Source organism: Diaporthe amygdali (genome assembly GCF_026229845.1).
Source record: "Diaporthe amygdali strain CAA958 chromosome Unknown NODE_39_length_394161_cov_64_078529, whole genome shotgun sequence".
Classification (NCBI taxonomy): domain Eukaryota; kingdom Fungi; phylum Ascomycota; class Sordariomycetes; order Diaporthales; family Diaporthaceae; genus Diaporthe; species Diaporthe amygdali.
Genome location: NW_026517059.1, coordinates 139,611 through 151,940, shown reverse-complemented (window position 1 = coordinate 151,940; position 12,330 = coordinate 139,611). Strand labels below are relative to the sequence as shown.

Below are 12,330 nucleotides of genomic sequence, written 5' to 3'. Positions count from 1 at the left end.
ACGCACATGTCGTAATGCAATGCAATGCAATCGTCTATTAAGCTTTCTGGTCAAGGCGTTGGCATCTGGCAAAAGTGATAGTGGCAGCTGGGCGGGCGTCTTGACGACGTCAGTCAGACCCGGTTGATTGGGTCAGCAGTCAAATGGTGCCATGCATTCCAAACGGTGGACGATTGGATTGAACAAGACCCCAGATCCATTGCTTTCTCTTTCCTTCGTTTCGTGTTTCGAGCTGATAAGCGATGCAATCGCCTATCTACCTAGGTACCTAGGACAGTTTCTACCTGCGCTGGCAGGAGGCAGGAAGGATGCAGAGCTTGGGAAGGTGTTGTCATTGAAACAAGTGGGAGGCAACCACCTTGTGCACCCTGTGCTATAGATAGTGGGGGTCTGTCTACCGTATCTACATAGTACCTGTCTCCCTCTTACCCTCTCACCCTCTCACCCTCCCTCTTGTGTCTCAGTCAGCTGGTCGTGCTCGACAGGAGACAAAAACGTGGGTGAGAGAAGGTGGATTAAGGAATTGCCCAGGCCCTCGTCCAGCTTGCGGTCGGCCCCCGCAGAGGTGGTCCAGACTCACTCTTACTTCGGCGTGGCGCCGGCCCAGGCGAGGTCGGGTCAGGTCAGGTCAAAGGCCGAATCCAAACGGCCCAGAATTGCCAGAATTGCCCTGAATACCAGGGGCCCAGGTCCCATGTCCCAGGGGGGGCCTAAACCAAAACGGCTTTGAAATCGCGTGCCGTCTAGGTCCCCGTTTCTCTGGTTTTTGCACCGACAATCGGCGGGAAACTATGAGATCCAAGACCAACCAACCTGGGAAGTCACGACGCACAGCCCACCTTGTTCTCTCTTGGGTCCTCTTTTCCCATTAACCACTTGAGAAAACAACTCACTCACGGTTCTTTGCTTTTCTCTCTCTCTCTCTCTCTGTCTGTCGCACTCTCAGTATACTTGTTCACTTATTTATCCCCCATTCACTGTTATCTATCTATACACTGCCGCCATCACAATCACAGGCTGTGTTTCGTCATCGCGCTACTGCAGCCCTGTTGCCCGGCCACAGAGGGGTACGACAGACAGACAGTAGACAGTATTTAACTCGCACGCTGACTCTCTACTTATTCCTTTTTGCTGCGGCCCACGGCTTACTCGGACCACCAATTCTTAGTGGGCATTTCCATTCCAGGCAACATCACCTAGATCTGATCTGATTTGATCAGCTCTGCACAATACACGTACACAACCCCAGACACACCTCGGTTGTGCTGGATTTCAGTCTCGACTGCGGCCTGCGGCTTGCGGCTTTCGGCATCGCAACATTTACGGCCGTGACCTTGACCTTGACCCAGCCAGCCCCTCTACATCCCCGCGCCGCTTTGCCTACATAATCCCGCCTTCCCTGTCGCTGTCGCAATCGCAGTTACATCCACAATCCACCACAATCCACCTCCCCGAGACTCGCCCTTGCAGCCGACCCTGGGAGCCCCTCCATTCAACCGTTGCGACCGACCAAGAGTCATTACTCATACAAATCACCAAGCGACATCTGCCATTCCCAGAATAAGAAGTCCTCGTCGACTTCTTCCACCCATCACCAGTCACAACCATGACTGCCGAATCCTCTCAACAACAACAGCAGCTGGCCGACCCTCCCATCGACCAGATGGATCACGATCTCGACCAGGATGCCCAAGAGGCTACCACTTCACTGCCAAACATCATCCCCGACTCCCAATTGTCGCCCGACACCTACCGATTCCCCTCAGAACGGCTCCTGCGAAGGCAAAGGCATGAGGGCAAGCAACCTCTGGTTCTGGTAGCTTGCGGTTCCTTCAGGTTCGTTGTCTCTCCCCATAATCTTTTTCTTTCTCCCCTCCCATGATGACGCAAGGCGAGCAACCTCACTGACGAATACTGCCACCCCCACAGCCCCATCACCTATCTCCACCTGCGCATGTTCGAGATGGCCTCCGACTACGCTCGCTTCAACACCAAGTACGAAATCGTGGGCGGCTTTCTGTCTCCCGTGTCCGATGCATACAAGAAACCCGGCCTGGCACCCGCCAAGCACCGCATTCAGATGTGCTCCTACGCCGCAGAGAAGACCTCGGAGTGGCTGACCTGCGACCCATGGGAGGCCATTCAACCCCACTACTTCCCCACTGCCCAAGTCCTCGACCACTTCGACCACGAAATCAACCATGTCATCGGTGGCTGCGAGGACGTGCATGGCAACAAGCAGCCCGTGCGCATCGCGCTGCTCGCTGGGGCGGATCTCATCCAGACCATGAGCACCCCCGGTGTCTGGTCCCTTGCGGATTTGGATCACATCTTGAGGAAATTCGGTGCCTTCATAATAGAGAGGACAGGCACCGATATTGACGAAGCTTTGGCGGGCTTGAAGGAATACAAGGACAATATCCATGTTATCCCCCAAGTGATCACTGTGCGTTTGCCCCATTTATCAGTCCTTGTATCAATTTACTGACGCAATTGCCCACAGAACGATGTTTCTAGCACCAAGGTTCGTCTGATGCGTAAAAGGGATCTGTCTCTCCGGTATGTTGTACCGGACTCGGTCATCGAGTACATCCACCACCACGGTCTCTACCGGGAGTAGATTCCGCCGAGTACATTATGCGTCATTTTTTCTTGAGCGACTTTGTACAAATTTTACCTCGATAAACAGCCTTAGAAGGCCCCAGCGAACAGCACGAATGAGGAAGGGCATCGGCTATCGGCCCACCTATGCTTCAGTGCCACAGTCTACATCGGAACTCCAGTAATTTCTTAGCTCTTTATAGAGGGTCATGAGTTTCCTGGAGCCGTGTACACTACCGACTCTTGGCGGAGGCGAATTCAAATTCCCTCCTCCGATCCAGGCTTCGTCTTCGTTCTCCCCGTATGGGTACAGCGAAATGCCATCTGTAAACAGGATGTCCGAGACTGCCGATACTGCCTGTGAGCAACAACGCTTTGCATCAAAGAGCCCCGCGCGGGAGAGGTTTAGGAGGTAAGACATTGCGAGGAAGAGGGCTTCTGTGTTTTTGGATACCAACTCTGCGACTACCATCAAGGACGGCATTCTGTTTTTGTTTTATTGGGGTTCGAGGCCCCAAGCCTGCCCCTTACGAGGAGGCCGATAGGCTACGGCGTTCGTGGAGGCTTAGTTGAGGCCAATGAAACACAGCACTTGGCGGATCACTGCATCCGACCTTGGAAGCGTCAATACAGTCTTGGCACTTCTGCCACATGATTACCACGATCAATGTCTGTCTTCATTGCCTTGCCAAACCTTTGACGCCTATCTTTTGTGGCTGTTCCCCTGAAATGAATCCCCTGGTGTAACATGCAAGAAGCAATGATTGCGCATTTGCTTGCCGATGCATAAATGGAGTGCCATTAGAGATGCAAGCCACTGATGCACACTAATGACCTGTCAAGATTTATACACAGCATTTAGCCCCCCGAGCGCAAAGGAAGGGATGGGGGGAGGGGGATGGGGCCCAACAAAAGGGAAATCGACAAGGCTGGCCGAAGAGGCATACCTTGGACTTGGACAATCTGAGTGGTGAATCGACCCAAGCCACGGCACAGTCTGCCCATGGGTGCGTCAAGTGGCTTGGGAGAAGCAATCCCTTTCGACACCCGCTCTGAATGAAGTTCCAATGGCTACACCTTGCTTGCCTTATCTCTCCCGAAATAAGATGGATGTTCCTACGCTTGTTGAACTACAGAACAGGTCCTGCATGCGTACATATGGCTACGCCGTATATGAGTCTTCCTGGATTCCAACAACGTACCCGTCCGACGAACTCTCTCGGGCTTATGCTGGCTAATTGACAACGAAACTTTCAATGCAGTCATCACGCTCGCCACTCCTCGACCCTGAGACCTATTCCCTCTGGCCCAACCTCCATGTAGTGGGCATCAACCTGGTAACAACATGCGCCTACGCAGGCTTTCTTGACTGGGCAAATAACTCGCCCTGGAGGCGATCCTTCAAGGCCCTCAGCCGCCGTCAAATCAAGGCGTCACTGCCGGCCCGATCACCAAAGTACGTCCGCAGGCTCTTCATATGGGGCGTCATCGGCGCCAACGTCGCCGTCTCCGTCGCATGGGCCCACGCCGCAGAAGAGACCGCGGCGGTGCTCGAATCGTGGCAGCAGCAGCAGCAGCGCGGCTGGCCCCCCCTCCTCTTGGTCGCCGCCCCCCGTAGCCTGGAATTCATGGCCGGGAACTTTGCGCTCTCGGCTCTGAACCTTCGCCAGGGCCGGTGGTGGACTGTGTTGACGTGCGGGTTCAGCCACTACGCGCCCGGACACCTGGTCGCCAACATGTGCAGCTTCTACCTCTGGGCGTCACGGTGCTTCGACCTGGGCCTGGGGCCCGGAGAACTCGCCGTCCTGATGCTCGGTTCGCAGATCTGCGGCAGCGTGGCCGGTCTTGCACACGGGGGTTGGTGGGAGCCGAGCTTTTCTCTTGGGGCTAGTGGTGCTGTTTATGGGTTTAGTGAGTCTCTTTCGCGATACTTCATGGCCGCCAATCACAGGTCAAGAAGTTGTCTCGCCGCGAAAAAGGGGCTGACACTATGGCAATACTGCAGTGGCGGCGGCGGTCCTCCTGGAGCCTGTAGTGGCCTTTCAGATTCCACGAATCGGCAACTTTTATCACTGTGTCTTCGCTCCAGCAGTGATAAGCTGCGCGTCCGACCTCTTCGCCGCGCTCTCCCGGAGCCATGGCCTGACCATCCCCTCGCTAGCCAGGGAACCTATACCAGCTTTCCGAAGAGACAATATTAATCATGCGTGTCACCTGGGTGGCGCGGCTTTTGGTGTGGCATACTGGCTGTTTGGGCTGAGGTCTCATTTTGGCATGTGGTGATCCGAAAAAGATAACATGGACATGGGGGCATCTGTCACATGACGACGAGTGCTACCGCGTATTTTCAAGACTTGCATGAACACTATGAAGAACAAAGGGAAGTAGTCTCCTGCTGAGGAGTAATGGGTCGAGGGAACCAACCCTCTCGGAACCGACCTCGTCTGCCTCATCACTCTTTTCCTGAAGGTCTTTTCTTACAATCAGCCGTCCATGTTGCACCAACCTTCACCCCTTTTCTAAAAAATTGAAGGCTCTCTCTCAAGGAGCTATATCTCCTTGTGGGCAAACCCACTCTCTCCACATCAACCCCCCCCCCCCCCCCGAGACGAAGTGGAATCACAGAGGCCCAAAACCCAATCCCATCAACAGTCAAGCCAGAACTAACTCTGCCCGGCCCCGGGCGGAGTGGGAGACGCGCTCTCACTGTTTCGAGTCCAATGAAGTATGTCCCTGATGTCGGTTGGCAAGGGCGAGCCTTGCATGTTGATGGGCACTGTGTCGGTCTGGCCGGTGGGAATACCGAATGGGATTAACGAGGGCGGCTGGTCGGGGAAGCCTAATATCGGGACTGAGATGTTGTCAGAGGGAGCAACGATAGTGGGCAAGGCGGCGCCCGTCAACGTCTTCTCGGGGCGATCGCTGTCTCCTAGGTTGTTGTCTTCGTTATCAAACTCGTCCAGCCCGAGACTTATGGTTTGGTATGGGTCCATCTCCCTCCATGGCTCCTCGCCCGGTCTGTAGGGTCGCTTACTGTCATCGTCGAACCTTTCAACCCCCCCCTGGGTGCCGGTGTCCTCCGTGCTCAGCAACATCGTGTCATCTTCGTCTTTGTCCTCGTTCCAGCTGGGCGAGTCCGGCCGCAGCCTCTTGGGGTCTGGCGCGCCCTGTGCTGCTGTTGCCTCGGCGGGCCTCTTGGGAGCCTTGGGCTTCTTGGTGGTTTGATTGCCCTTGCCCGTCTTCGGTTTGGTCGTCTGCTTCGGCAGTAGGCTATTGGAGCCAGGCAGTAGGGCAGTATTGACTGACGTCTCACTCACCTGGGCCGCCTTATTTGCTTGCTGCTGAGCCTGTTGGTCTCGCATCTGCTGTGCTATTCGCTGTGCTTCTTGTTGCGCTGCTGCGTCCATCTCTGCTGTCTGCCTCTCATACTCCCTCCTGTTTGCCTCTCGCTGCCTGTGTGCTTCTCGCCGTCTCTGTGCTTCTCGTTGCCTATGTACCTCATCCAGCTCTGGCTGCTGCTGCTGCTGCTCCTGCTGCTGTTCCTCCTGCTGCTGATATTGTTGTTGTTGTTCTTCTTCTTCTTGCTGCTGCTGCTGATCGGCAACTGCGTGACCATTCGGTACTTGCCAACCTTGCCAACGAGACGGCCCTGGTGACTGTGCTAATAGGTCCGCCACCTGTTGCGTCTGTGCCTGCAAAATATCCCGTCGTCGTTGCTGCTCCTGTTGTAGTTGTAGTTCATCCTGCTGATGTTGGCGTGTCTGTTCCTGTGCCTGGGACAACTCTTGTTCGCGTGTCCTCCGCGCTGTATCTAGCTCTTGCTGAGGCGTCTGCTGCGGTGGACGCTGCGCATGTTGCGGTGCAGCCTGGGGAGGAGGGCCATGAGGAGTCTGCGGCGGAGTGGCTTGCTGATTCTGTCGAGGCAGTGTTTGGATGGCCGTGGAAGGGAACCACGATCGTACGTGTCGGCTTGCTCCGTGTGGTCGTCCTCCCTCGCCTGTGCCACCAGGGGAATCATCACTGCCCGGATCTGAAGGTGGCGGATCTCCTGGCGGCGGCCGGCCATCCAGAGCGTCCAAGTTGGTTCTCGGCATGACTTGAGAGAGCGGCGGCGGCGGCCTCGCGGCGCGGAACGAGCCAGTACACCCCCTGGCATCCCCGCCCACGAGATGCCTCTGGTACTGGATCTCCCTGGTGAAGCCCAGGTCGAGCGACTGCGCGAGGTCGTGCTCGACAGCGTCGTCATCGATGGTGGGGCCGTCGCTGAACTGGATGAACCGAGCCAGGCGCATGCGTTTCTCGCGCCAGCGGCGGGCATCCAGGTCCGGGAGGTAGCCCATGGCGACGGCGTCTGCCGGGTACTCGTCCTCGTCATCTGGGTCCTGCCTGAGAGGGTCGTATGCCCTGCGGAGTCTCCTGGCGCGGGCCTCCTTGCGGCGTTGCCTCTCGGCTTCATCGTCGTCGCCATTGTCATCGGCCTGGTCTCCATCACCTCCATGATGTCCATTGTTTCCACGATTTCCAGTCTGTGCATGGTGGCCCTGGTGGCCCTGATCACCTGTCTGGGCGCCGCCCGGCGCAGCGACAATAGTACCCACGTAGCAATGAGGAGTAGACCTCATGACCCTCACGACACGGTCTCCGTGGTCCTGGCCCGCACTGAACAAATTTGATACGTCAACGCTTCTTCCCAGGGCTGCCAGAATGTTATCGATTTTTAAAGTGCCTTGGCAACAGGATTAGCTTAGTTATGCTCTTGGAGTCCCCATTGAAAGAGCTCAAGATTAATCGTTCCACTAGGAACATTCCTTGATCAACGGTGTTACTGTCTTACAGTTTGGAAATGTAGCCGGCATATGGGAGGTATTGTAAACGTGGCCATCGATGACCATGAACTGGTTATTGGGGTCATTCCGGTTGTGGTCCCCAACCTCTTGCAGTGTAAACTGTTGCGACATTATGGCTGCCTGGTATGAATCGGACGAGTCTCACTGACTATGAGTGTGCCAATGCTGCTGCTCCAACGTTGTCTGGCCCTCGTGCCCTCGTTGAAAGGGCGGTGCCGGGAGGGTGGTGTTGCAAGGCGCCAAAATCCCAGGGGATACACACGGTTGATGGCGACTTGGCCACAACGAAATGACATATAGAGACTCGGTGCAGAGTTTTGGATGACTTTCAACAGGAGAGCAGACCAAGTCTAAAAGGGTCGCAGACTTGTTCATTGTTGTGCCGTTTCTGGTCTTGCTTCAAATGCGCCACCTTTGCAGCCGTTTCCGGGCAGCAGCAGTAATGGTCCTCTTTGTCGCAGCTCTACTCAGACGAGCCCCAAGAGCACTCACAGCGAAGTGAGAGATCCATTATGAGCGCATCAAGTTATTGCGACGTGTTTGTCTTTCTGTGACACTTATTCGGCCTTGTTGGTTCATTGTTGTGACGACTGAGTTACCGGATTTGGCTGAAGTGCTGCGGGAAGAGCGCGCCACAAGCTCCGCCTTCGGCTTTCTTGCTGATTCAATATCTTCTTCTCATGGTTACATACTTATTGTTCTCTAACTGAACTTGGTTCTCTAGAATATATGTCGACGAATGTCCCAATAAACCGCAGCTATAGCCCATGTCTTGTCACTAGTCTTGCCTGGGCACAATGTGACGGCAGTGATGGATTCAAGAGCGGCGTCAATTGAATTGCGACTCAAGAAGGGATGATAAGAAATGTTTGGCATGGACTCAGGAAAGAGAGGCCTAGGAATAAGTAGCAACGGCGACATAGAAGATTGAAACAATGTTTGGCTCATTCAAGTTTCCAAGTTAGAACCACCCTGGCCCTTGAAAATTGGCCAGAAAGACATAAAAAAAGACAACTATTCTCACAGCGCGAAGTAGGCCGCCCAAATATTTGTCAGTCTGTTGTGACGTTTCGTATATAATCAGAGATGCCGCTTCTCCCAAAAGCTGTTGACGTTGACCTAAAGTTCCTTTGAAGAGAATATCAACAGTGCCCCATTACCACCAATTGACTCTGCAATGATAATTTGCTACACATAACGATCCCCATTTGGAATCAGGATTTTCTCTGGAAGCCTGCCATATCGCTGCTGGCCAAACTGTTTCTAGCCGCATGACGTCCCGCACTCATATAGGTGGTTGAATCCAACCGAATATTGTGAGACACATGTAGCATATCTTGGCCCAGCTATTTTGCATAACAGGAGTACTTGAAGTGGGAGTGGAAGAGTAAGACAGTTAGGTCCCTCGAGAATGATGCTCTCAGGTAACAAAAGTTTGGAGCTGGCCATGAACTCCTTTGCCCAAATGGAATCAGAACGCCAAATTATTAAAGCCTAGATACCAGTTTGCTCAATGCAATAGCTTTGAGAATTTTGGAGCCAATTATGATGGTTTACTTTATTTGCTTAAGACTTTGGCCAGATTATGTACAGTTTGGCTCTTACAAACGACCATTACCAGTCTCATTGGATAGCGGAAGGCACCCAAGAGTTTTGTAAATCTCTTCGACGTAGGCTTTTACAGAAGTGTTTCCCGCGGTGCCCGATTCCATCTTGTTCATCGCATATGCAATTGTCATGTTACGATCCAAGTCATTGATGACCATAGAGCCGCCCCAACCTCCCCAGAAGCACAACCTGCCCTCAGGGATCCACGAGTCAATAATGGTATCTCCATTGCCTCTGATGCCCAGCCCAATGCCGAATCGTACAGGGATTCCCATGCACAAGTCCGGTCCGTACGACTGCTCCTTGAAAATGAGTTCGATTGTGTTATTTGACAATAGTCTTTTGCTCTCGTCGCTGATCGTGAGTGCATTTGACCAAATCTGAGCGAGGGCCTGCGAGTTCGTGTGTCCATTTGCCGCACCAACCTCCGCTTTCCTCCAAAGTGGGGTGTGAGCAAAATTGGCATCCGCGACGGGGTACAGCATCTTGGCCATGAGAGAGTCTGGACCGAGTTTCGCCAACTCAGCTAAGTCAAACGGGGGAGGAGGAATCAGCTCCGCAATGCGGGACCAGTCTTTCTCAGCGGCACCGATCTGGAAATCAGCTCCCAGAGGACCAGCAATCTTCTGAGATACGAATTCCTTGAGGCTTAGGCCTGTTATGCGGCGAACCAGCTCTCCTAGTAAGAAGCCATAGGTCCAGCTGTGATACCCCGAAGCAGTGCCTGGCTCCCAGCGGGGTGCCTGTTTCTCGAGCCTCGACGTGATCAGCTTGACATCGCATAAGTCCTCCATCGTCGTGACATCCTCAAAAACTGCGAGTCCCGAGGTATGGGACAACAGATGACGAACTTCAATGTCTTGTTTCCCGTTCACCGCAAACTCGGGCCAGTACTTGGCGACTTTGTCGTATGGTGAAAGCTGGCCGTCGTTGATCAGCAAGAGGACTGCAAGTGCGGAGACGGTTTTCGTCGTTGAATAGACGTTGACGATAGTGTCCTCGTTCCACGGGCGCGTGCGTTCACCGGATGCATAACCTCCCCACAAGTTGATAACATCCTTGCCATCTATTTTCACAGTCAGGGAAGCCCCTACTTCCTGTCCAGACTCCAGAAATTGTTCAAATTTTGCGAAGACACCCTTGAACTTGGGATCGTATGTGCCATTTGCCCCTGTCATGTTGTCTGTTTTGACTGTTCTCCGTGGGTGTTGCGATACCGAGAATTATTGCGATGGCAAAAGACTGAAAATCATGAGGGGTAACGAACGGCACGTCAGCTCGAACCCGTACGGGGTATCGCGGATATAGCCCTCCTCGCCCTAGACCCATTTCCTCGTCCTCCAAGGTGGGTCTGCCTACAAGCCTCGTGCAGGTACCTTTTCTCCTGGGCGAACCGCACTGCAACAACGCTAGGCAAGCAATTCGATCTGCGACTTGAGCTTGGGTGGGTCACACTGCAAACGTGGCCCACACGGGTATTCATTTCCAACTGTGGGATCTTTCCTACATTTGTGAACAACAAGACGGCAGTATAAGTGCTGGACGTCAGAAATATTTACGCAGAGCAGCCACCGCCGAGTCGCGCCAAACAAATGAGCGCCAGAATGTCTAAGGCGCTGGGACGTGGTGCTCAGCTACTGCGCAATGAGTTTCCGCCTAACCACTACGACCGATTCGCTACGAGGACGTAGCAGTCTTTCGTCGTGGCGGCACTTGGTGCAGCGACTGGAGAATGTAGCTATACAGTCGGATGCAGAGCTTCGGGAGGGGCCCTTACTACCTCTGCTCTCCACACCGTTTTGTTTTAAATTGAAAGGGATTTATATAGATTTTATAAGTTGTAGAAAACTAGAGGCTATGCCGAAGAACGCTCACAATGTCTATTTTGGGTCCCGAACAAGGGGCTGTGCGTCGGTGAGACGGCTGTATAGTCTGCCAACGTTCACATCAACGACTTCGAGGGTTCAAACCATGCGCGGTATGGGATGGATGCTATGGTCTGTGTCGCAACCCGCATACCGACTCGACCAATATTCTTTGCAGACCTCAGTTGCAGTAGAGAATGAGAGACTCATGTTCCCAAGCGTTGGCCAGAGCCACTCAAGGCCATCAAGCAGAGCCTCACAACTTCAGTCAAGATGTGGTCAGATGCGTGATTCCCCATCGCCTAGCGTACTATCGTCGCCAATGACGAATGGGCCATCGGTCCGAATAGAGGACTGAGCGACTGCGGAGTCGTCATCCGCCTCGCCCTCGGGTTGAGGTGCCCGAGGAGGCTGGCTGGGTGAATTTATCCCTAGATTTTCCTGGGGATACTGAGGACGACCGCCCTCCAAGTCGAGGCCCTCACCGGCTACATTCCTGCCCGTGGGCTCAGTGGCGATTATATACGCGGCAACTCCGCAGAAGGAAACACATAGTGCCAGCATGTCCAACACGCTCCACGTATCGTCCCTGATAAACAGCTTTAGTAGAAGCATGGCCACGAGTGACATCGTGAACACGAGAGTGACGAAAGCCACTCGCTTCTCACTGGGGAGTATGGCTCTGAGGAGCACTACAAGCACGACGGCAAAGACCGGCCCGAAAGTCAAACCCCTGTATTTGAACCAGTCAGCTGGGGACAACCAGGGATACGAGGACGCGGACTGTCTCACCAGCCTCTGGCGATCTTCCAAAGGATCTCCTCGGGGCCGTCATCCACACTGGGAGGCTCAGGTGGGTTTGCCAGAACATACACACTGGGGACATCGGCCATTATTCCAAAAGCCCATGCCATTGCGACGATATTCATCCCCGGAAGTCTTGCCGAAACGGTGGGGACGTCCATGATTGTGAGGATGGCCAGCCCAAGGATTTTTTGTGGACAGATGCAGAGAATAGAGAAAGGGCTCAAGAGGTCTCTTGATGTGGTTCGGCCGTCTGCAGGCTTTTGGCTTTGAAGGACGTCGAACGGTTCAGAGTCGTCTCCTGCGCTCGTATAATATTCGGTGATAGGTCCTTGCCATGAAACTCTCCCATGAACAATACCCTTCAGGAAGAGAGAATATGTGAACGTAACAGCGATAGATGGTGCGGATGAGTGTATGTTCTTCAGAGAGAAGCGTCGAGGGGCAAGTAATCTGGGAGGAGGGGGGCACCATTTATTAAGCGTAGGGAAGAGTGACCCGAGGTTGCAAGGGGCGCTCTGAGCGGTCTCTAGTACGGTCGCCTTGCAGAAATGTTTTTCTCGTGCTTGGATTGGTTAGTTAATGTATCTGGAGGTCACCAATTG

At 53.8% G+C, this 12,330-nt stretch overlaps 5 protein-coding genes across 5 annotated transcripts; 2 read left to right on the top strand and 3 right to left on the bottom strand.

The window, feature by feature from the left end:
- Positions 1 to 1,606: 1,606 nt before the first annotated feature.
- On the top strand, positions 1,607 to 2,620 carry J7T55_000169 (nicotinamide mononucleotide adenylyl transferase; the record flags this gene model as incomplete). Its single annotated transcript, XM_053133781.1, has 3 exons — positions 1,607 to 1,836; positions 1,930 to 2,446; positions 2,504 to 2,620. 3 exons carry the CDS (start codon positions 1,607 to 1,609, stop codon positions 2,618 to 2,620), a joined length of 864 nt encoding a protein of 287 aa, XP_052988367.1.
- A 1,237-nt stretch (positions 2,621 to 3,857) lies between these two features.
- J7T55_000168 (uncharacterized protein) lies at positions 3,858 to 4,884 on the top strand (the record flags this gene model as incomplete). The annotated part of the gene is made up of 2 exons (XM_053133778.1): positions 3,858 to 4,512; positions 4,607 to 4,884. The coding sequence occupies 2 exons, from the start codon at positions 3,858 to 3,860 to the stop codon at positions 4,882 to 4,884; spliced, it is 933 nt and encodes a 310-aa protein (XP_052988366.1).
- A 380-nt stretch (positions 4,885 to 5,264) lies between these two features.
- Positions 5,265 to 7,559, bottom strand: J7T55_000167 (uncharacterized protein; the record flags this gene model as incomplete). Its single annotated transcript, XM_053133777.1, has 2 exons — positions 5,265 to 7,327; positions 7,436 to 7,559. The coding sequence occupies 2 exons, from the start codon at positions 7,557 to 7,559 to the stop codon at positions 5,265 to 5,267; spliced, it is 2,187 nt and encodes a 728-aa protein (XP_052988365.1).
- A 1,490-nt stretch (positions 7,560 to 9,049) lies between these two features.
- J7T55_000166 (uncharacterized protein) lies at positions 9,050 to 10,234 on the bottom strand (the record flags this gene model as incomplete). Its single annotated transcript, XM_053133776.1, has 1 exon — positions 9,050 to 10,234. The coding sequence occupies one exon, from the start codon at positions 10,232 to 10,234 to the stop codon at positions 9,050 to 9,052; it is 1,185 nt and encodes a 394-aa protein (XP_052988364.1).
- Positions 10,235 to 11,200: 966 nt separating this feature from the next.
- Positions 11,201 to 11,886, bottom strand: J7T55_000165 (uncharacterized protein; the record flags this gene model as incomplete). The annotated part of the gene is made up of 2 exons (XM_053133775.1): positions 11,201 to 11,654; positions 11,714 to 11,886. The coding sequence occupies 2 exons, from the start codon at positions 11,884 to 11,886 to the stop codon at positions 11,201 to 11,203; spliced, it is 627 nt and encodes a 208-aa protein (XP_052988363.1).
- Between the last annotated feature and the right edge of the window lie 444 nt (positions 11,887 to 12,330).